We start from the raw sequence: 24,542 nt of genomic DNA on the forward strand, positions 1-24,542 counted from the left end.
ATGAAACAACTCATTCATGTATTTTCTGATGTTTGATCAGATGTCTTTTATCGGAGTATCTCTTGTTACATTGACCACAGCTATAAGGTTTTTCTCCCGTGTGTGTTCTTTGGTGTGATACTAGGCTGGTTAGCCAAGCAAATCTTGTCCCACATTGATCACAGCTATAAGATTTCTCTCCTGTGTGTGTTCTCTGGTGTGATGTCAGCTGGCCAGATTGACCAAAACGCTTCCCACATTGACCACAGCTATAAGGTTTCTCTCCTGTGTGTGTTCTCTGGTGTATCTTCAGTTCGCCAGATTGAACAAAACTCTTGCCACATCGAGTACAGCTATAAGGTTTCTCTCCTGTGTGTCTTCTCTGGTGCATCTTCAGTTCTCCAGATTGAACAAAACTCTTCCCACATTGAGTACAGCTATAGGGTTTCTCTCCTGTGTGTCTTCTTTGGTGTATCGTCAGATGGTTAGATTTAAAAAAAAACTTCCCACATCGAGTACAGCTATAGGGTTTCTCTCCTGTGTGTGTTCTCTGGTGAAGAGTCAGATTGCGCAAGCAAGTAAAACTCTTCCCACACTCATCACAGATATACGGTTTCTCTCCTGTGTGTATTCTCTGGTGTGATATCAGGCTGCTTCGATGAGTAAAACACTTCCCACATTGATCACAGCTAAAAGGTTTCTCTCCTGTGTGTGTTCTCTGGTGTAATTTCAGGCTGGTTGAACGAGTAAAACTCTTCCCACATTCATCACAGCTAGAAAGTTTCTCTCCTGTGTGTATTCTCTGGTGTGATATCAGGCTGCTTCGATGAGTAAAACACTTCCCACATTCATCACAGCTATAAGATTTCTCTCCTGTGTGTGTTCTTTGGTGTACAATAAGATGGCTAGATGTATCAAAACTCTTCCCACATTGAGTACAGCAATAAGCTTTCTCTACTGTGTGGCTTCTCCGATGAATTTTAATGCCTGATGAGGTGAATCTCTTCCCACAGTCAGAGAGGTTAATTATCTTCCCTGTGGGTCTCTGCTGGTGTTTCTTGAGGAGTTCTGATCTGGAGAGACTCTTCTCTGCCTCATCAGCATCATGAGGTTGTTGAGGCTCCCCAGAGGATCCACGATAGTCACGTCTCTCTCCTGTGTGAACAACAAAGTCAGACAGATGATTAAAGGCCCACAACAGCAGAAATCCACTGTAAAAGGTCATGCCAACAGCGTAGCCATGATGTTGTACAACAATTGACATCTGTAATGAATGTAATGATTACTTGACATTTGTCTTAAAATGAGCAACAATAGTCATATTTTGTCTTGTTTTCACATTAGTTGTAACATCTAAGATTGGAGGCCCTTTTCTATGTTTGCTGGTGAGAAAAGATGTTTGCTCAGGGGAGTAACCTCCATTACCAGGTTGCTTATGAGTTCATTTCACACTACTTTGGATTATAATTGTCAGGCTCGCTTGAATCTCCTGCTTAATATGTTTGTGTCATCATCGCAAATCAACCGCTTTGTACTTAAAAAAACACTTCAACCAGTAAAATGCTCCTTGGCTTTTTCATCAGCCTGACAATGAGGGTTTGTACACTGTTTGCCAAATTGGCCCATAACTTCACCTAACAACAACATAGACCTACTGTTGGACCCATAACTTCACCTAACAACAACATAGACCTACTGTAGGACCCATAACTTCACCAAACAACAACATAGACCTACTGTAGGACCCATAACTTCACCTAACAATAACATAGACCTACTGTAGGACCCATAACTTCACCTAACAATAACATAGACCTACTGTAGGACCCATAACTTCACCTAACAATAACATAGACCTACTGTAGGACCCATAACTTCACCTAACAACAAATATAGGAAAATATCTCTGTGTGTTGAACAATAGCCTATCCATCAAGGAACAGTTCTCTACACATTATGAGCTAAGTATCTCCGTTTCCAAACGGACTAACGAGACCCTACAGTAAATCAAGCAGACAATAATACATTATAAACATCAATTTGTTAGGGATGTTGGATCCAACGTGGAGCACGGCATAACTGTCTTTACCAGAGTAATGAATGAAGAAGCACTTTGGTTGTTGTTGCATGTCGTGATGTTTGTAATTTGACTGGCATTCAGAAAAGTATTTCCTGGATCTTCTGATAGTTGATCATGTGACTGTAACTAAACATCTACAGTATTAAGTATTATGTGTAATTATTGAAGAACTGCGTTAATGACAGTATCCATTTGAGTGTTGTCAATAAAGCTAAGATTAAAAATAAAAAAAAATGTATTTCACCTTTATTTAACCAGGTAGGCTAGTTGAGAACAAGTTCTCATTTACAACTGCAACCTGGCCAAGATAAAGCAAAGCAGTGCGACAAAAACAACAGAGTTACACGTTGGATAAACAAACGAACAGTCAATAACACAATAGAAAAATCTATATATAGTGTGTGCAAATGGAGTACGGAGGTAAGGCAATAAATAGGCCATAGTAGCGAAGTAATTACAATTTAACACTGGAGTGATAGATGTTCAAGTAGAAATACTGGTGTGCAAAAGAGCAAAAAAAGTATATAAAACCATGGGGATGAGGTAGGCAGTTGGATGGGCTATTTACAGATGGGCTGTGTACAGCTGCAGCGATCGGTAAGCTGCTCAGATAGCTGATGCTTGAAGTTAGTGAGGGAGATATATGTCTCCAACTTCAGCGATTTTTGCAATTCGTTCCAGTCACTGGCAGCAGAGAACTGGAAGGAAATGCAGCCAAAGTAGGTGTTGGCTTTGGGGATGACCAGTGAGATATACCTCCTGGAGCGCATGCTATGGGTGGGTGTTGCTATGGTGACCAGTGAGCTGAGTGAAGTCGGCCTAGCAAAGACTTATAGATGACCTGGAGCCAGTGGGTTTGGCGACGAATATGTATACCAGGTCGATTAGAAAGGCCTGCTCGCAGAAGTGTTCTAGGGAGCATGTGACAGTGATGAGGGGTGGCCGTTTGACCGCAAACCCATAACGGATGCAGGCGATGAGGCAGTAATCGCTGAGATCCTGATTGAAAACAGCAGAGGTGTATTTGGAGGGCAAGTTGGTCAGGATAATATCTATGAGGGTGCCCATGTTTACAGATTTAGGGTTGTACCTGGTGGGTTCCTTGATAATTTGTGTGAGATTGAGGGCATCTAGTTTGGATTGTAGGACAGCCGGGGTGTTAACCTCACTAGGGTAGGGGGCACTTTGGCACTGCCAAAGTAAACTTGGTAGATTTGGATAGAAAACACTCTAAAGTTTCCAAAACTGTTAAAATAATGTCTGTGAGTATAACAGGCCTTCCCTGTGGCTCAGTTGGTAGAGCATGGTGTTTGCAACGCCAGCATGGTGTGTGCAACACCAGCATTGTGGGTTTGATTCCCACGGGGGGCCAGTACAAAAAAATGCATGAAATGAAATGTATGCATTCACTACTGTAAGTCGCTCTGGATAAGAGCATCTGCCAAATGACTAAAATGTAAATGTAAATAACAGAACTGATATGACAGGCGAAAACCTGAGAAAAATCCATCCAGGAAGTGGGATTTCTTTTTTATTTTTGTAGTTTTCCATTGACTGCCTATTCAGATTCCATTGACTTAGGTCTCAAATTGCATTTCCTATGGCTTCCACTAGATGTCAACAGTCTTTAGAAATAGTTTCAGGCTTGCATCCTGAAAAATGAGAGCGTAAGACCACTCTGAATGAGTAGACCATTCAGTGTCCCAGAGATTTTTCATGCGCGAGACTGAGAGCGCGCCTTTCTTGTTTACCTTTTATACTGAAGACGTTATTGTCCGGTTGAAATGTTTTCTATTATTTAGGCTAAAAACCTGAGGATTGATTATAAACATCGTTTGACATGTTTCTACGAACTTTACTGATACTTTTAGGATTTCTGGTCTGGCTGTTGTGACTGCCTTTGAGCCTGTGGATTACTGAACAAAACGCATGAACAAAACGGAGGTTTTTGGATATAAAGAGAGACTTTATCGAACAAAACAAACATTTATTGAGTAAATGGGAGTCTTGTGAGTTGCAACGATATGAAGATCATCAAAAGTAAGTGATTAATTTTATCGCTATTTCTGACTTGTGTAACTCTTCTACTTGGCTGGTAACTGTTTGTAATGATTTGTCTGCTGGGCGCTGTTCTCAGATAATCGCATTGTATGCATTCACGGTAAAGCCTTTTTGAAATCTGACACCGTGGTTGGATTAACAAGAAGTTAATCTTTAAACCGATGTATAACACTTGTATGTTTTATGAATTCTTATGAGTATTTCTGTTTTTGAATTTGGCGCTCTGCAATTTCACTGGATGTTGGCCAGTGATATGCTTAACCCCCTAGAGAGGTTAAGCATATCCCAGTTTAGGTCACCTAACAGAACAAACTCTGAAGATAGATGGGGGCCAATCAATTCACATATGGTGTCCAGGGCACAGCTGGGAGCTGAGGGGGGTCTGTAACAGGCGGCAACAGTGAGAGACTTATTTCTGGAGAGATTCATTTTTTTAATTAAAAGCTCGAACTGTTTGGGCTTAGACCTGGAATGTATGATAGAACATTGCAGGCCATCTCTGCAGTAGATTGCAACTCCTCTCATTTTGATGGAAAATGTTGTAGTTGGGGATGGAAATTTCAGAATTGTTGGTTATCTTCCTAACCAGGATTCAGACACGGCAAGGACATCAAGGTTGGCGGAGTGTGCTAAAGCAGTGAGTAAAACAAACTTAGGGAGGAGGCTTCTGATGTTAACATGCATGAAACTAAGGCTTTTACGGTTACAGAAGTCAACAAATGAGAGCGCCTGGGGACACACAGGGCCTGGGATAACCTCTACATCACCAGAGGAGTAGGATGAGGGTGCGGCTAAAGGCTTTCAGAACTGGTCGGCTCCCTCCAGTCAGGTCATGTTGACGACTGGCTCCCTCCGGTCAGGTCATGTTGACGACTGGCTCCCTCCGGTCAGGTCATGTTGACGACTGGCTCCCTCCGGTCAGGTCATGTTGACGACTGGCTCCCTCCGGTCAGGTCATGTTGACGACTGGCTCCCTCCGGTCAGGTCATGTTGACGACTGGCTCCCTCCGGTCAGGTTATGTTAACGACTGGCTCCCTCCAGTCAGGTTATGTTGACGACTGGCTCCCTCCGGTCAGGTCATGTTGACGACTGGCTCCCTCCGGTCAGGTCATGTTGACGACTGGCTCCCTCCAGTCATTTGTGTGTTTAAATTATTTAATCAAATAGCATGCTTAAAGCATCAGACAAGTTCAGTACATATAGTTGATTGTATAAAAACACATGGTGCGATTTGTAGAAAGAACAGATGACTCTTGGTTGACCAAGATGTATTTTAGTTGGGGACAGCACTAGAACATGATTTTGGGGCTCCCGAGTGGCGCAGAGGACACTGCATCTCAGTGCTTGAGGCTTCACTACAGACACCCTGGTTCAAATCCAGGCTGTATCACAACCGGCCGTGATTTGGAGTCCCATAGGGCGGCGCACAATTGGCCCAGCGGTGTCCGGGGTAGGCAGTCATTGTAAATAAGAATTTGTTCTTAACTGACTTGCCTAGTTAAATAAAGGTTACATTTAAATACATTTAAAAAATAGAGTTTCATGACAATCCATTTTTTACAAATCCGGCAAGGCACCAATTTTGAGAAGGGTTTAAAACAAAGGTTTCAAACCAATTCATGAATGTTATTGAATCTAGGTATGTCTTGCCTTTAATGTAATGGCATGAAAAACAATTAGCTGAATATTATACAATGACTTATCAACAGCTCTAATAATTTGCCTCCACAGGAAATCTACACTGGCAGTTATAGAATATACTATATATCCTAGAAACCTGGTTAAACTATCATTATGACATCATGGATGAATTCTAGAATATACTATATAGCCTAGAAACCTGGTTAAACTATCATTATGACATCATGGATGAATTCTAGAATATACTATATAGCCTAGAAACCTGGTTAAACTATCATTATGACATCATGGATGAATTCTACAATATACTATATATCCTAGAAACCTGGTTAAACTATCATTATGACATCCTGGATGAATAAATTTGAGTGGTTACACTCCTCCTTCCCCCATCCCTCAGCTGTTTACCAAACCAAGCCTCTGGGCAGCCATTTTGTTACTGTTGAAAAAACTCACACAACCCAGAAATCTGCCGTTCATACAATAACAAAGATGTCATTCCACCAGTTTTGGTAATAAGATGATTAGGGGGTTGGAGAAATGTAACTACTTTCAAATTCATAGACAGACCTATGGATGCAAGGACTGACCGTCCATGATATCAACATGATAGTTTTAACCATGTTGAGGCTATACAGTGTTGATTTACATTGTTTCTAGACATTGGAGTAAAAAAAGCTTATTTGGGGTTCTGATGGGGTACAACAGTTGAACTAAGCTCATGAGGCATGTGTTATATTCTTCAACAATCAATGGCTATAAATTAATAATATAAAAGTCACAATATGGATGTAGCTATTGCATATTTCCGCTTTAACACCACACATCAGTTCAACAACTGCAGAGTTTGTGCCTCTGTATTTAAGACAGTACTTACTAGTGTGAATCAGGGAACGGTTTCTCAAAACCATCTTATGGCTAAGTTCACCGTTAGAACCATTGGACGCCTTAAGATGCGTTTGGGAAACCGGGCCCAGATGTCCAGTTTCCTCCTCTATCGATGTAACAGTCATCTCCCCCTCTTCCTCTTTCACTCCATAAACTGCATCCTCCTCTTCTTTTACTGTAACATCCTCCTCCTCTTTCACTCTGAACGCGTCTTTTTCTTCTTTCACAGTAACGGCCTCACCCTCTACTTCTTGTTTTACTGTGATGTCCTCATCTTCTTTAGCAGGAGAGTAGCTCAGTGACCGCATGGTCGGAGATGTTAGCTAGCTAGGCTAATGCTAACTTAACCAGCCCGCTAGCTGAATAATAACAACAACACCGTAAATATGAAATTAAATCTGATAACTAACTAGACGACAGAAGTGGGTTTAAAACACAGTGGCTAATATACACTAAAGCGTCTAATGAGCTTTATTGGTTCGGCTATTTTGTCTAGCAAGCTACCGAGGTGGCTTAATAACTGTTGCTGCTGTTGAAAGAAGCGTTCCGTCCACTAGATTATACGTCACACCAACAGCATCGCCTTAAATTCCCACACCGCCATCTGCTGACTGGAGTGGGTAACGCAGTTGAGTAAAATGTATATTTTATTTTCTGACAAAAAGTTAAAGGGTAGGAAGCGTTCGTTTTTACTCACCCGTGTAACAACACAGTGTGGTTAAAGACTTAGTAACTTAGTTGTAGTCACAATCTGGTTACCTATAAGTACAAACAGTTATGTTTTTGCGTTGTTACATATTTCTTAAACTTATTTCCGGATATCTTCTAAACTACCCACAATGCACTATGTGCTACAGAGTTTGTATGCTAGCTCGGTATCTAGCTCCAGCTTGTAAACGTCAGCCACACCTCATGCTTTCATATACTGTGTGGTTGTGATATCTAGTGGGAACGCATTAGCACGGTAGACTCTGCTGCCTTGTTGTCAGTAGGGATGTTACTTTTGATACCGGAGCTACGACGCCTGCGTCCAAATCGATAAGCAGTAAACTTCAAAGCAGTGTACCGATGCCTGTATCACTTTATCAGCAGCACGTCATCAATGGCGTCTGAAGCTTCATTTCATCAAGCAACCACCTGATTGGTTTGGTATTGGGCTTGTTCGACACTGCAGGCGACTGCAGACTGACTGATCTACAAATCCCCTGTTGCTGCTGTTGAAAGAAGCATTCCGTCCACTACATTATACGTCACACTAACATCGCCTTAAAGCCCCACATGATGTATTGTTACACCATGTAGGAGCAGTATAGACCTAGTCTGTTCATTATATACATCTACATGATGTATTGTTACACCACGTAGGAGCAGTATAGACCTAGTCTGTTCATTATATACATCTACATGATGTATTGTTACACCATGTAGGAGCAGTATAGACCTAGTCTGTTCATTATATACATCTACATGATGTATTGTTACACCACGTAGGAGCAGTATAGACCTAGTCTGTTCATTATATACATCTACATGATGTATTGTTACACCATGTAGGAGCAGTATAGACCTAGTCTGTTCATTATGTACATCTACATGATGTATTGTTACACCATGTAGGAGCAGTATAGACCTAGTCTGTTCATTATATACATCTACATGATGTATTGTTACACCATGTAGCAGCAGTATGGAGGTACAGTGGGGGACAAAATTGTTGACACCCTTGATAAAGATGAGCAAAAACGACTCTATAAAATAAAGAATTCAAATACTGAGCTATATTGTATAAAAAATAAAGGGAAATTATATTATTTTATACTAATACAATTGCTCAGAGAAAAATATAGAGTTTAACATGTAATTCTCAAAAGGTAGGGGTCTGAATTATTGCCACCCATGTTTTCAATACTCCAGCACCCTCCCCTTGGGAGGATAATGACACTGAAATGTTTAATGAGATTAGAGAACACATTGGGTGGGATCTTAGACCATTCCTCCATACAGAATCTCTCCAGGTCCTTGATTTATTTAGTCTGTCTTATGGACTGCCCTGTTCAATTCAAACCACAGGTTTTCAATGGAGTTCAAGTCCGAAGACTGAGATGGCCATTGAAAATGTTGATTTTTGTGCCCAAATAACCATTTCTTTGTGGATGTTGATGTGTCTTGCTGGAAGATCCACTTATGGCCAAGTCTCAGCCTCCTAGCAGAGAGGTAACCAGGTTTTGGGCTAAAATATCCTGGTAGTGGGTAAAGTTTATTTATTTATTTCATACAGTCATTTTAGCTCATCTTTATCAAGGGTATCAATAACTAGGTGCTTATTTTGATATCTAGTTATTTGACTGAATCAGAAATACAGATGTGGAGTAGATGTAGAGTTTGTTTTAAATTCTCATAAAAAAAAATCTGAACTAATCAAACAACACTTGTTGCTCTTTGTACGTGTTGATGTAATATTCATATTTAATGGAGAGAAAAAACGTTTTCCTAAACTGCTTTATAATATTATAATTCAATGAAGAATAAAAATAGTTTTCCCTCCTCAACTGCATTTCCTCCCTCCAGACAGCAGATGGCGATATGTGTCTTTCAGGAGATGTTTCTAGTGTGACGTATATTCTAGTGGACGGAACGCTTCTTCAACAACTGCAGCCAACTCGGTAGCTCGCTAGCTGACAAAGTCTGAACATTCAAGTTCTTAAGACAATTTCGTGGTTTAATTGCCACTGTGATTTAAACATAGTACTCCATTTTATGTAATATTTACGTTGTAAGTCAGCTAGCTGGCTGGTTAAGTTAGCACTAGTCTAGTCGCTAATGCTAACTAGCTATTATCCCCGACCATGAGTTCACTAAGCTACTCTCCTCCTGTTAAAGAAGAGGTCTGCTGGACGGAGAAAGAAACTCTGGTGAAAGAGGAGGAGGAAGAGGAGGCTGTTACAATACAAAAACAAGTAGAGGGTGAGGCTGTTACAGTGAAAGAAGAAGAGAAAGACGTTTCAGTGAAAGAAGAGGAAGCGTTCAGAGTGAAAGAGGAGGAGGATGTTACTGTGAAAGAAGAGGAGGAAGATGCAGTTTTTGGAGTGGAGGATGAAGTGAAAGAAGATGAAGACGTTTTTGGAATGAAGGATGAAGAGGGGGAGATTACTGTCACATTAGAGGAGGACGAAGAAGAGAAGACTGGAGAACTGATTAACACCAGTAAATACAGTGAGTACTATCTAATAAAACAGGGACATTGATCTGATTAACACCAGTAAATACAGTGAGTACTATCTAATAAAACAGGGACATTGATCTGATTAACACCAGTAAATACAGTGAGTACTATCTAATAAAACAGGGACATTGATCTGATTAACACCAGTAAATACAGTGAGTACTATCTAATAAAACAGGGACATTGATCTGATTAACACCAGTAAATACAGTGAGTACTATCTAATAAAACAGGGACATTGATCTGATTAACACCAGTAAATACAGTGAGTACTATCTTATAAAACAGGGACATTGATCTGATTAACACCAGTAAATACAGTGAGTACTATCTTATAAAACAGGGACATTAATCTGATTAACACCAGTAAATACAGTGAGTACTATCTAATAAAACAGGGACATTGATCTGATTAACACCAGTAAATACAGTGAGTACTATCTTATAAAACAGGGACATTGATCTGATTAACACCAGTAAATACAGTGAGTACTATCTAATAAAATAGGGACATTGATCTGGTTAACACCAGTAAATACAGTGAGTACTATCTAATAAAACAGGGACATTGATCTGATTAACACCAGTAAATACAGTGAGTACTATCTAATAAAACAGGGACATTGATCTGATTAACACCAGTAAATACAGTGAGTACTATCTAATAAAACAGGGACATTGATCTGATTAACACCAGTAAATACAGTGAGTACTATCTAATAAAACAGGGACATTGATCTGATTAACACCAGTAAATACAGTGAGTACTATCTTATAAAACAGGGACACAAACTCTGCAGTTGTTGAACTAATGTGTGATTTTTAAAAGGGCATTCTACACTTGAATATGTTTTTGTACTGTCAGAATTGTCCATGAAGTCCTACATTGATTTTTTAAAAACTTTTCCTGTTGAAAAGTGATAAATACAGTGAAGTATAAACACACTAAAGGGAAACAAATAAATGTTTTGAGCAAAATAGTTTTTTTAGACAACTGCAAACTAGAAGGGGTGAGTGATGTCATAGTAAGGCCTTCAAGGAGTTGGCTTGATGGGAAGTCGTGATGTCATCCAATAGGAGGCTGATCTTCATGTGAATATTCATTATTCTTTTTAAAATCCTTCCTGTTCTGTCAAGTTGGTTGTTGATCATTGCTAGAAAGCCATTTTCAAGTCTTGCCATAGACTTTCAAGATGATTTAAGTCCAAACTGTAACTAGGCCACTCAGGAACATTCAATGTCATCTTGGTAAGCTCCTCCAGTGTAGATTTGGCCTTGTGGTTTAGGTTATTGTCCTGTTAGGACAGTTTTTTGTATTCAGATCTCTGAAATGCTCTCTACCTATGTAACATTTAGTGTCTCCTTGTGTTACGCTGGGAAAACAGTTTTCATGGGCACAGAAATACTAAATAATTTCAGAGTTTGCTAAATCCAATGGTAAAAACCGAGAGTCACCTTAACTTTATTGACAACACCCAAATGGATACTGTCATTAATGCGGTTCTTCAATAATTACACATAATACTTAATACTGTAGCTGTTTAGTTACAGTCACATGTTCAACTATCATCAGCTGATCCAGGAAATCATTTTCTGAATGACAGTCACATGACAAACATCACGACATGCAACAACAACCAAAGTGCCTCTTCATTCATTACTCTGGTAAAGACAGTTATGCTGTGCTCCACGTTGGATCCAACATCCCTAACAAATTGATGTTTATAGTGTCTTATTGTCTGCTTGATTTACAGTGGGGTCTCGTTAGTCTGTCTGGACACAGAGATACTTAGCTCATAATGTGTAGAGAACTGTTCCTTGATGGATAGGCTATTGTACAACACACAGAGCTATTTTCCTTCATTCAGGACATTTAGAATGACAACACATTACAGAATAGCCTAGTGGGATTATTCACAAAATTATCTGGTGATCAGGTTATGAAATGTCATGACAAAGACATTTTAATTTCCATGTTTCACCTGAAATATTAAATGATTTATAGTCCTACGTCTATGTTGTTGTTAGATAAAGTTATGGGTCCTACAGTAGGTCTATGTTATTGTTAGGTGAAGTTATGGGTCCTACAGTAGGTCTATGTTATTGTTAGGTGAAGTTATGGGTCCTACAGTAGGTCTAAGTTATTGTTAGGTGAAGTTATGGGTCCTACAGTAGGTCTATGTTGTTAGGTGAAGTTATGGGTCCTACAGTAGGTCTATGTTGTTGTTAGGTGAAGTTATGGGTCCTACAGTAGGTCTATGTTGTTGTTAGGTGAAGTTATGGGTCCTACAGTAGGTCTATGTTATTGTTAGGTGAAGTTATGGATCCTACAGTAGGTCTATGTTATTGTTAGGCAAAGTTATGGGTTCTACAGTAGGTCTATGTTATTGTTAGGTGAAGTTATGGGTCCTACAGTAGGTCTATGTTGTTAGGTGAAGTTATGGGTCCTACAGTAGGTCTATGTTGTTGTTAGAAGTTATGGGTCCTACAGTAGGTCTATGTTGTTATTAGGTGAAGTTATGGGTCCTACAGTAGGTCTATGTTATTGTTAGGTGAAGTTATGGGTCCTACAGTAGGTCTATGTTATTGTTAGGTGAAGTTATGTTAAACACTTAGTGGACAAACCCTCATTGTCAGGCTGATGGCAAAGCTAGCCAAATAGCATTTGAAGTGTTAAGTATAAAGCAGTTGATTTGCAACAATAACACAAACATTATTTTTTTACATTTTAGTCATTTAGCAGACGCTCTTATCTAGAGCGACTTAAAGTAGTGAATGCATACATTTCATACATTTTTTTATTTTTGTACTGGCCTTCAGTGGGAATCGAACCCACAACCCTGGCGTTGCAAACACCATGCTCTACCAACTGAGCCACAGGGAAGACTATTATATTATATTTAACAGGACATTCAAACGAGCCTTACAGTTATAATCCAAAGTAGTGTGAAATGCACTCATAAGCAACCTGTAAATGGAGGCTATTTTTGCTGTCAGCCTCTGAGAACTCCCCTGAGTTTTCCCCCACGGTGGTGAATTAGTGAATAGACACAGAGCTTAATGTGAGTTTCCTTGAGTAGCACTCCTGATCTAGTGCTGTAATATTCAGAATACATTGTGAAAACTAAAATCTTTGCTCACCATTTTTTGCTCCAGGCAGATATACTACATCCATAACTAGTGGTTTCTTCATTACCAGATGTACTACATCCATAACTAGTGGTTTCCTCATTACCAGATATACTACATCCATAACTAGTGGTTTCCTCATTACCAGATATACTACATCCATAACTAGTGGTTTCCTCATTACCAGATATACTACATCCATAACTAGTGGTTTCCTCATTACCAGATATACTACATCCATAACTAGTGGTTTCCTCATTACCAGATATACTACATCCATAACTAGTGGTTTCCTCATTAGCAGATATACTACATCCATAACTAGTGGTTTCCTCATTACCAGATATACTACATCCATAACTAGTGGTTTCCTCATTACCAGATATACTACATCCATAACTAGTGGTTTCCTCATTACCAGATATACTACATCCATAACTAGTGGTTTCCTCATTACCAGATATACTACATCCATAACTAGTGGTTTCCTCATTACCAGATATACTACATCCATAACTAGTGGTTTCCTCATTACCAGATATACTACATCCATAACTAGTGGTTTCCTCATTACCAGATATACTACATCCATAACTAGCGGTTTCCTCATTACCAGATATACTACATCCATAACTAGTGGTTTCCTCATTACCAGATATACTACATCCATAACTAGTGGTTTCCTCATTACCAGATATACTACATCCATAACTAGTGGTTTCCTCATTAGCAGATATACTACATCCATAACTAGTGGTTTCCTCATTAGCAGATATACTACATCCATAACTAGTGGTTTCCTCATTACCAGATATACTACATCCATAACTAGTGGTTTCCTCATTAGCAGATATACTACATCCATAACTAGTGGTTTCCTCATTACCAGATATACTACATCCATAACTAGTGGTTTCCTCATTACCAAATATACTACATCCATAACTAGTGGTTTCCTCATTACCAGATATACTACATCCATAACTAGTGGTTTCCTCATTACCAGATACACTACATCCATAACTAGTGGTTTCCTCATTACCAGATATACTACATCCATAACTAGTGGTTTCCTCATTACCAGATACACTACATCCATAACTAGTGGTTTCCTCATTACCAGATATACTACATCCATAACTAGTGGTTTCCTCATTACCAGATATACTACATCCATAACTAGTGGTTTCCTCATTACCAGATATACTACATCCATAACTAGTGGTTTCCTCATTACCAGATATACTACATCCATAACTAGTGGTTTCCTCATTACCAGATATACTACATCCATAACTAGTGGTTTCCTCATTACCAGATATACTACATCCATAACTAGTGGTTTCCTCATTACCAGATATACTACATCCATAACTAGCGGTTTCCTCATTACCAGATATACTACATCCATAACTAGTGGTTTCCTCATTACCAGATATACTACATCCATAACTAGTGGTTTCCTCATTACCAGATATACTACATCCATAACTAGTGGTTTCCTCATTACCAGATATACTACATCCATAACTAGTGGTTTCCTCATTACCAGATATACTACATCCATAACTAGCGGTTTCCTCATTACCAGATATACTACATCCATAACTAGTGGTTTCCTCATTACCAGATATACTACATCCATAACTAGTGGTTTCCTCATTACCAGATATACTACATCCATAACTAGTGGTTTCCTCATTAGCAGATATACTACATCCATAACTAGTGGTTTCCTCATTAGCAGATATACTACATCCATAACTAGTGGTTTCCTCATTACCAGATATACTACATCCATAACTAGTGGTTTCCTCATTACCAGATATACTACATCCATAACTAGTGGTTTCCTCATTACCAGATATACTACATCCATAACTAGTGGTTTCCTCATTACCAGATATACTACATCCATAACTAGTGGTTTCCTCATTACCAGATATACTACATCCATAACTAGTGGTTTCCTCATTACCAGATATACTACATCCATAACTAGTGGTTTCCTCATTACCAGATATACTACATCCATAACTAGCGGTTTCCTCATTACCAGATATACTACATCCATAACTAGTGGTTTCCTCATTACCAGATATACTACATCCATAACTAGTGGTTTCCTCATTACCAGATATACTACATCCATAACTAGTGGTTTCCTCATTACCAGATATACTACATCCATAACTAGTGATTTCCTCATTACCAGATATACTACATCCATAACTAGTGGTTTCCTCATGACCAGATATACTACATCCATAACTAGTGGTTTCCTCATTACCAGATATACTACATTCATAACTAGTGGTTTCCTCATTACCAGATATACTACATCCATAACTAGTGGTTTCCTCATTATCAGATATACTACATCCATAACTAGTGGTTTCCTCATTACCAGATATACTACATCCATAACTAGTGGTTTCCTCATTACCAGATATACTACATCCATAACTAGTGGTTTCCTCATTACCAGATATACTACATCCATAACTAGTGGTTTCCTCATTAGCAGGGAGGTGTTTCTGCAATCAAATTGCCCTCGTGCCGCAATTTTATTAAACACAGAAAGGGGCCTATATTGGAGACCAGACGTCGTCTGGCACACTGCTTAGAGTTTTAACAACTTTACTAACTTACTTCTAGCCTACAATCATCGATTTCACTACTAATGTGAAAACAAGACAAAATATGACTATTCTTGCTCATTTTAAGACATTTGTCCAACAATTTTAACATGACATTACAGATGTCAATTGTTGTACAACATCATGGCTCCACTGTTGGCATCACCTTTTACAGTGGATTACCGCTGTTGTGGGCCTTTAACCATCTGTCTGTCTTTGTTGTTCACACAGGAGAGATACTGAACTATCGTGGGTCCTCTGGGGAGCCTCAACAACCTCATGATGCTGAAGAGGCAGAGAAGAGTTGCTCCAGATCAGAACACCTCAATAAACACCTGCAGACATCCACAGGGAAGAGAACTCACTGCTGCTCTGACTGTGGGAAGAGATTCACCTCATCAGGCATTAAAATTCATCAGAAAATCCACACAGGAGAGAAACGTTATAGCTGTGATCAATGTGGGAAGCGTTTTTGTCAATCTGGACAGCTGACAGTGCACCAGAGAACACACACAGGAGAGAAATCTTATAGCTGTCATCAATGTGGGAAGCGTTTTTGTCAATCTGGACAGCTGACAGTGCACCAGAGAACACACACAGGAGAGAAACCTTATAGCTGTCATCAATGTGGGAAGAGTTTTACTACATCTAGCCATATGACACGACACCAGAGAACACACACTGGAGAGAAATCTTATAGCTGTGATCAATGTGGGAAGAGTTTTACAACATCTGGCCATCTGACTAAACACCAGAGAATACACACAGGAGAGAAATCTTATAGCTGTGATCAATGTGGGAGGAGTTTTACTACATCTGGCCATCTGACACTACACCAGAGAACACACACAGGAGAGAAACCTTATTGCTGTGATCAATGTGGGAAGCGTTTTTGTCAATCTGGACAGCTGACAGTGCACCAGAGAACACACACAGGAGAGAAACCTTATAGCTGTCATCAATGTGGGAAGAGTTTTACTACATCTTGCCATCTGACACGACACCAGAGAATACACACTGGAGAGAAATATTATAGCTGTGATCAATGTGGGAAGAGTTTTACAACATCTGGCTCTCTGACTGTACACCAGAGAATACACACAGGAGAGAAATCTTATAGCTGTGATCAATGTGGGAAGAGTTTTATAACATCTGGCTCTCTGACTGTACACCAGAGAACACACACAGGAGAGAAACCTTATAGCTGTGGTCAATGTGACAAGAGATACTCTGATAAAAGACATCTGAACAAACATCAGAAAATACATGGAGTTATTTCATGACATCAATGATATAATGTGACAATGTAGAATGTTTTAACATTGCAGTAGGAGTATTTTAATGATGTCACAATGTAGAACCCTAAACGTTTGTCCCCTGTTCTATTGATTTCAACATGATATGGATATTAGCCTCAGGGGGAAAATCCAGGCTCTGAAATGGAGGAGTTACTATTTATGTGATTTAACAAAAAGTGACTAACAAAAGAAGAGTTGTGTTCCACTTATCACGTTGGCGACCCACTTGAATCAAAATGCAACACTTCAAAATGTATCTGGCTGTTTTCTACAAGTTGTCCTCTAACCAGGGATGTACACATTATTCCCAGATTCCGTGTGGTTTTTGAGCTGTTCGTTTTAACAGGATGAGTAACCTCATCTCCCTTCTGTCACACAATTGATCATTCCTTTGTTTAGTACAATTGATCTCATCGTGATATCGATGAGTGATGACAAATAAGTGTTGTGTTTCTTTGTTTAGCGACCCCTAAATTTAAATGCATCAGTCCAAAATGTAGCTGACTGTCTTCTGCAGGTTGTCCTCTAATCAGTGAGGTAAAATATATCTCCCATTTCCATGTGTTTTTTAGTTGTGTTAGTTTCAACATCATGTACAACCTGATTTCCCCCCTAATGGATATCAGTGATTTATTGCTACTTGTCAAAACAACAGTGTTTTGGTGCTTGTGCAGTTTATAAGGAGCTTGGTTTAAAAAAAAACAAGTAATATGATTATTGTGGCACATGTTTTGTGTATATAGCACATTTTATGTTTTCAATTTATCCCAAACTGTTTCTGCATGTTGGTTATTGATTTAGACACGTTAAAACTGTGTTTTGACATTGGGGATATCCCACCTAGCAAAATATAATATAAAATAATAATATGTTTCCTCTTGAAGTCAGACATGTCTGTGATAAGGACGACTTGGTTGCTGATTGTCTCAAGGGTGGGCAGTCAAAAACATTTGTGTTTTGCGTTTAGCCAGTGCGTTGCCATGGATAACAATTTATTTTGACTGGACTTTTTTCCATATTGGAGATGTGTTTTGTTTGAGTTCTAGAGTTCTGATTCTTAGGAAGAATTTTATATTGTAGAAGGTGAAGCATTGTAGTTGATTATAATGTGAAATGGAAGTTGTTTTCTGTTGGTGGTGAGCAAATTTGTCCAAAAGAAATGTAGGATATATTTGTTGTCTTAAGGGGGAAGGTGTTACAGGCTTTGGTTTTTCCATTTATGGTTTGAGGTTGGACGTTAGCACGTCTAGCTCGTTAGCACGTCTAGCTCGTTAGCACGTCTAGCTCGTTAGCAGGTATAGCTCGTTAGCACGTCTAGCTCCGTTAGCACGTCTAGCTCGTTAGCACGTCTAGCCCGTTAGCACGTCTAGCTCGTTAGCCCGTCTAGCTCGTTAGCCCGTCTAGCTCGTTAGCACGTCTAGCTCGTTAGCAGGTATAGCTCGTTAGCACGTCTAGCTCCGTTAGCACGTCTAGCCCGTTAGCACATCTAGCCCGTTAGCTCGTCTAGCTCGTTAGCCCGTCTAGCTCGTTAGCACGTAGGACGCACTGATTGGTGTCACCTCGTTAGTCAGTATGTGTTACACCTGTGCTGGCTTGTCCATCTCGTTAGAAGGTGTTTCACCTGAGCTGGTCCAGGTTCTATTTAAGAGTGTCTGGCCCAGTGCTCCAGTTGTCTTGATACATGTGGAGAGTCAACACCTTTAGTTGCTCCACTTCCTGTCTTTAAGTTTGGTGTGGGTTTTTCTTTTGTGGACACTGAGAGCAAAACTGCAAGATTATGTTATAATACTTTTATTGCATCAAATGGTTGTTTTATGCAACAGAATGGAGGGTTCTTAGAACTATTGTGTCTGTGTTCTACTGAGGATGGGCCTCTGGGAGAAAACACTGACAGGAGATTTACAATGTCTTTTGGGTGATAAAACCTAAAGAGACTGCATTCCAGAACATGAGTTAATGTTTCTGTTCTATATGGTACCAGGGAGAGATGACCTCAGGGCCAGACCCTGGTCTCTACACAAAGAGTACTGTTTTTACAGCAGATACTGTCTGCTGAGAATTATAAGTATCTTTCATACAAATCTTGTGACCCGTTCTATACATCTGTTGTTGGTCATGTAGGTTAAAAGGGGTGTATCTTGGCTGTAAAAGACCTTTGTACTTTTGTCTCGGGGCTCTCAACGAATCATCTGGGGGTGATTGTTCGACCAGCCATCATTATCATAGGGCACCCAATTGATTGACTTTATATGTGTGTTGTATTGACCTGCTCCCTTATAAGTGAATGAAGATTTAGTTTAAGAATAACTCTGACTTGTGTGATAAGTTTGTCTCAATTAATATTAAAGAAATTCACCACATTTGGCGATGGGGATGTGAATCTTCACTTGGTGACCGCTCCTGATGACCTGGGTAAATGGTGCACCAGGGATCCCTCAAACATGGGATCTCAGGGAGACCACACTTCAGGAACGGAGCAGATGGACCCACCTTTGACCTGAGACAGCGAGCCGAGTGGATACCACATCTCAAACCTAGTTTTAAAAAAAAAGAGGTGAGTGAAACACGCAAAGTGGAGTTTTTAGAAAAGCCTCGCAGGCTCTGAGTGTGTATTCCTGTGTGGAGGTGTAAACAGGGCCCAGTCAGGAGGCTCTGAGTGTGTATTCCTGTGTGGAGGTGTAAACAGGGCCCAGTCAGGAGGCTCTGAGTGTGTATTCCTGGGGGGGGGGCGCCGCCGCCGCCGCCGCCGCCGCCTTGGAGGTGTAAAGCCCAGCCAGCCATCTGTGAACTGAATGAAAACTAGAATCTGTGTTTACTAGTTAAGACCATTTATGATATAGTATAAGCTAGTAAGGTGCACCTGTAATTATTTTAAACATATACTTGATTTAAACCTGTAATAGTTAGTTAACGTTAGCTAGTTCATTATCACAAAAGTGAGAACTGCTCTAGATTGGAAACTTACGTTAATGAGAGTAAAGCCATGTTGGCTTTATGGAAACTTGTTTTAAACCTGTACTTATTCTAAACCTGTAATTATTTTAAACCTGTACCCCATTTTACAAGTAATGAAAAATGTATGAGTTGCATTATCCTAGGAACTAACCATGAGATAGAAATGTGAAAATATTCCTGCAGGTTAAAATATTGTTGAAAAACAACTAATTGATTAGTTATGTTTGAGAATAGCATTGTGTGACAGGCTGACTTGAAAGATTATACTCAACATTTTGCTGCGTGGCAATACTGTGTTTGGATTCTGAAGGGCATTTATACAAATGAGGTAGTCTAGACACTGTATTAATACCATTATGCATTTGAATCCCATCTACAGCTACCATCTAAGATATTAATTTCCCTCCACAAGGGGGCGGACATGTAACGTTTCCCAAATGGGATAGTATTGTACATGTAACGTTTCCAAAATGGGATAGTATTGTACATGTAACGTTTCCAAAATGGGATAGTATTGTACATGTAATGTTTCCAAAATGGGATAGTATTGTACATGTAACGTTTCCAAAATGGGATAGTATTGTACATGTAACGTTTCCAAAATGGGATTGTATTGTACATGTAATGTTTCCAAAATGGGATAGTATTGTACATGTAACGTTTCCAAAATGGGATAGTATTGTACATATAACGTTATGCCCCCTTGTGAGTTAATAGTATTGCATGCTGTAGCAGCCTATATAAAGAGGAAGACCTCCATTGACGATTCAGTTCGTTGTAACATCTGGTCTGGACAGGTCACCGTCCTTAGTTAGTTAGTTAGTTAATGAACTAGCTAACGTTAGCTTCGTTATCACAAAAGTGAAACTGCTCTAGATTGGAAACTTACATTAATGAGTGTAAAGCCATGTTGTCTTTATGGAAACGATATACAATATATGGGAAAGAATATAGTTGAGGAAATAATCCAAACCTAGTTGTGCCTAGTTAGGACATAACGTTAGCTAGCTAGCTAACGGTACTGTACTGTAGCTCATACAACGCCGACGGTCAAACCCGGCTTTCTAATATTTACGTTCATTAACTATAGTAACGTTATGGAAGATATTCACAGAAAACTATCATTGTCTTCGTTATTCATTATTAGTATGTTATATTATTATAATACATTATTTCGAGACATATTCAGAGCCAAACATCAACCCAACTTAACCTTTTTAACTGTTGTCGCATCCAAACTTGTCACCATCGTTTTCAGTTGTAATTGCGAAGTTCCCGGAAGAAGTCCAGCAACAACGGAGGTTCCTCGATGAACCCACCTTCTAACAAGTTCTTTGAAGAACCTTTTGGGGCTGTTTTTCATTGACCAAGAACCCTACGGTTCTTAGGTGGATCTGAGAACAACTCCAGTTGAACCCTTCATTTTTAGAGTGTAGTCCGCTCTATTTACTCTCAGATTCAAACATGATGATTAGCATCAACGATCAAGTCAGCTGCTGCTGCTCCAATACAGTATGAGGTGAGACGGTGAACTGATGTTGAACTGGGCAGTCAGCTGCTGCTGCTCCAATACAGTATGAGGTGAGACGGTGAACTGATGTTGAACTGGGCAGTCAGCTGCTGCTGCTCCAATACAGTACGAGGTGAGACGGTGAACTGATGTTGAACTGGGCAGTCAGCTGCTGCTGCTCCAATACAGTACGAGGTGAGACGGTGAGCTGGGCAGTCAGCTGCTGCTGCTCCAATACAGTATGAGGTGAGACGGTGAGCTGGGCAGTCAGCTGCTGCTGCTCCAATACAGTATGAGGTGAGACGGTGAACTGATGTTGAACTGGGCAGTCAGCTGCTGCTGCTCCAATACAGTATGAGGTGAGACGGTGAACTGATTTTGAACTGGGCAGTCAGCTGCTGCTGCTCCAATACAGTGTGAGGTGAGACGGTGAACTGATGTTGAACTGGGCAGTCAGCTGCTGCTGCTCCAATACAGTATGAGGTGAGACGGTGAACTGGGCAGTCAGCTGCTGCTGCTCCAATACAGTATGAGGTGAGACGGTGAACTGATGTTGAATCATAATGATTAAGTTAATTAAAATGAATTAGTGAAACTATTAAAAAATAGTATTTGTCATATTAAATATATTACTCTATTGTTATCATATAGAAACATGATGGAATATTGTACATCATATTAAATATATTACGCTATTGTTATCATATAGAAACATCATGGAATATTATACATCATATTAAATATATTACTCTATTGTTATCATATAGAAACATCATGGAATATTGTACATCATATTAAATATATTACTGTATTGTTATCATATAGAAACATCATGGAATATTGTACATCATATTAAATATATTACTCTATTGTTATCATATAGAAACATGATGGAATATTATACATCATATTAAATATATTACTCTATTGTTATCATATAGAAACATCATGGAATATTATACATCATATTAAATATATTACTCTATTGTTATCATATAGAAACATCATGGAATATTATACATCATATTAAATATATTACTCTATTGTTATCATATAGAAACATCATGGAATATTGTACATCATATTAAATATATTACTCTATTGTTATCATATAGAAACATCATGGAATATTATACATCATATTAAATATATTACTCTATTGTTATCATATAGAAACATGATGGAATATTATACATCATATTAAATATATTACTCTATTGTTATCATATAGAAACATCATGGAATATTGTACATCATATTAAATATATTACTCTATTGTTATCATATAGAAACATGATGGAATATTATACATCATATTAAATATATTACTCTATTGTTATCATATAGAAACATCATGGAATATTATACATCATATTAAATATATTACTCTATTGTTATCATATAGAAACATCATGGAATATTATACATCATATTAAATATATTACTCTATTGTTATCATATAGAAACATGATGGAATATTATACATCATATTAAATATATTACTCTATTGTTATCATATAGAAACATCATGGAATATTGTACATCATATTAAATATATTACTCTATTGTTATCATATAGAAACATGATGGAATATTATACATCATATTAAATATATTACTCTATTGTTATCATATAGAAACATCATGGAATATTATACATCATATTAAATATATTACTCTATTGTTATCATATAGAAACATCATCATCCTTGGGACATCCCTACCCTAACCCCTAACCTTAACCCCTAACCTTAACCATTTTAAATGTCAACTTCCACCGGCTAAGGACGTCCCAAGGATGTATCTCTACCTGAAAATACATGATCTAAGTGATTGATAGTTGGTATTCAGCAGTCATAAAGCCTTATTTACTTTAATGAACTACTAAAATAGTGAATTTGTCAGACAGCATAGACAGCAGCTCTACACTTTATTGACTGACTGATCCATTCATCCTTCCATCCCTCCTCAGCCTTCCTCTCCTCTGAAGACCCAGTGAGGGTGGAGCTCAGTCAGAGAGCTGTTGAGGGACTGGTTAGGAAGAACACTTCTACAGCCAGAGAGGTGAGAGGTCACACATGGTTTAGATGGTAAATATTTATGTCCCCTTAGCGGTTCATCACATCAGCAAAAGGTGATATGTTCCATCTATGTTTATTTACATTAGTGCAAATTGTCCACTGATATTGGTGTAATTTCTCACCCCTTTTGGCTGTATGAAAGTTAATTTCCCCTCAGACACACACATTATGAAGGTCATTTGTGTATAATGTACTTTTCCCCACTCATTCACCCCATCTCTTTACATTGCTGATGCATATTTGGTGGCCTGGCTGCATCCAGATGATGTCAAAGGCCCATCCTGGTAGATCTGAACCTAATGCAGCTTGGAGTGATCAGATGACAGAAGTCACATTTAGGTGCCAGGTGTAACTGAGGCCATAGATGCTCCATATCCATTACTTTGAGTGTTTTATATAATATGACTAAATGTGTTTCTGTGTTGCAGGGACAGTCAATAAATGGAACTGCAAGACCACAGAACATGACATAAGCAGAGCTGTGGGAGACCACCTCAAGCCCCTGGTAGAGCCGGGGGTGGTGTTTACCACTCCACCACGCCTTCAGCAGGCTGGAAAAGTGGGATTGATCTGTTTGATCCATTTGTTTGTTTCAGTTTGCAGTAGTTGAATCCTTTGACATATTGTTGAATTAAACATTTATCTTCAACAAATGCACTGGGTTGGTTGAAAAGTGATACTAAACGTACATACCAGCACTATTTTGACATAGTGGGAGATGTACTGACTTTATACTGTTTTTCATACTAAGATGGATAAAGATGTGTTGCTTTTGCACATATTTGTTCATTGGTTTAGCAAGAGTCTGTTGATTGTCAGTCATTGGGTTCATTTCTTTTGCAATATGTTCAAATCAAGCTTTATTTATACAGCACATTTCAGACATGGATGCTTCACAGGAAAAAATAATAAAACAATGAAAATAAACAGAAATATTTACCACAACAAACATAAGATTAACAACTGAAAGACGAATTAGCATTCTAAGGAAAATCCATTGATTAAAATATTAATTGGATGCAACATCCAACCCAAAATATAAGCTTGTTTTTTAGGA

At 38.9% G+C, this 24,542-nt stretch overlaps 1 protein-coding gene and 1 long non-coding RNA gene across 2 annotated transcripts in view; one reads left to right on the forward strand and one right to left on the reverse strand.

Moving 5' to 3' along the window:
- The window catches only part of LOC145877365 (uncharacterized), a 446,358-nt gene that overhangs the window by 282,432 nt on the left and 139,384 nt on the right, over positions 1-24,542 (reverse strand). The gene's annotated exons all lie outside the window — the stretch shown is intronic.
- Positions 9,289-19,299, forward strand: LOC145877366 (uncharacterized). Its single transcript, XM_082972680.1, has 2 exons — positions 9,289-9,863; positions 15,873-19,299. Exons 1-2 carry the CDS (start codon positions 9,497-9,499, stop codon positions 16,922-16,924), a joined length of 1,419 nt encoding a protein of 472 aa, XP_082828806.1. The 5' UTR covers positions 9,289-9,496; the 3' UTR covers positions 16,925-19,299.

This window comes from Salmo salar, unplaced genomic scaffold, assembly GCF_965601325.2.
Source record: "Salmo salar unplaced genomic scaffold, fSalSal1 ptg000974l, whole genome shotgun sequence".
In the NCBI taxonomy this organism is placed as follows: Eukaryota; Metazoa; Chordata; class Actinopteri; order Salmoniformes; family Salmonidae; genus Salmo; species Salmo salar.

What these genes read in the sequence shown, in the direction of transcription:
- LOC145877366 (XM_082972680.1), top strand. Translation starts at nt 9,497, where the DNA reads ATGAGTTCACTAAGCTACTCTCCTCCTGTTAAAGAAGAGGTCTGCTGG. An exon ending in GATTAACACCAGTAAATACA is followed by an intron (nt 9,864 to 15,872) that starts GTGAGTACTATC and finishes TTGTTCACACAG; the next exon opens with GAGAGATACTGAACTATCGT.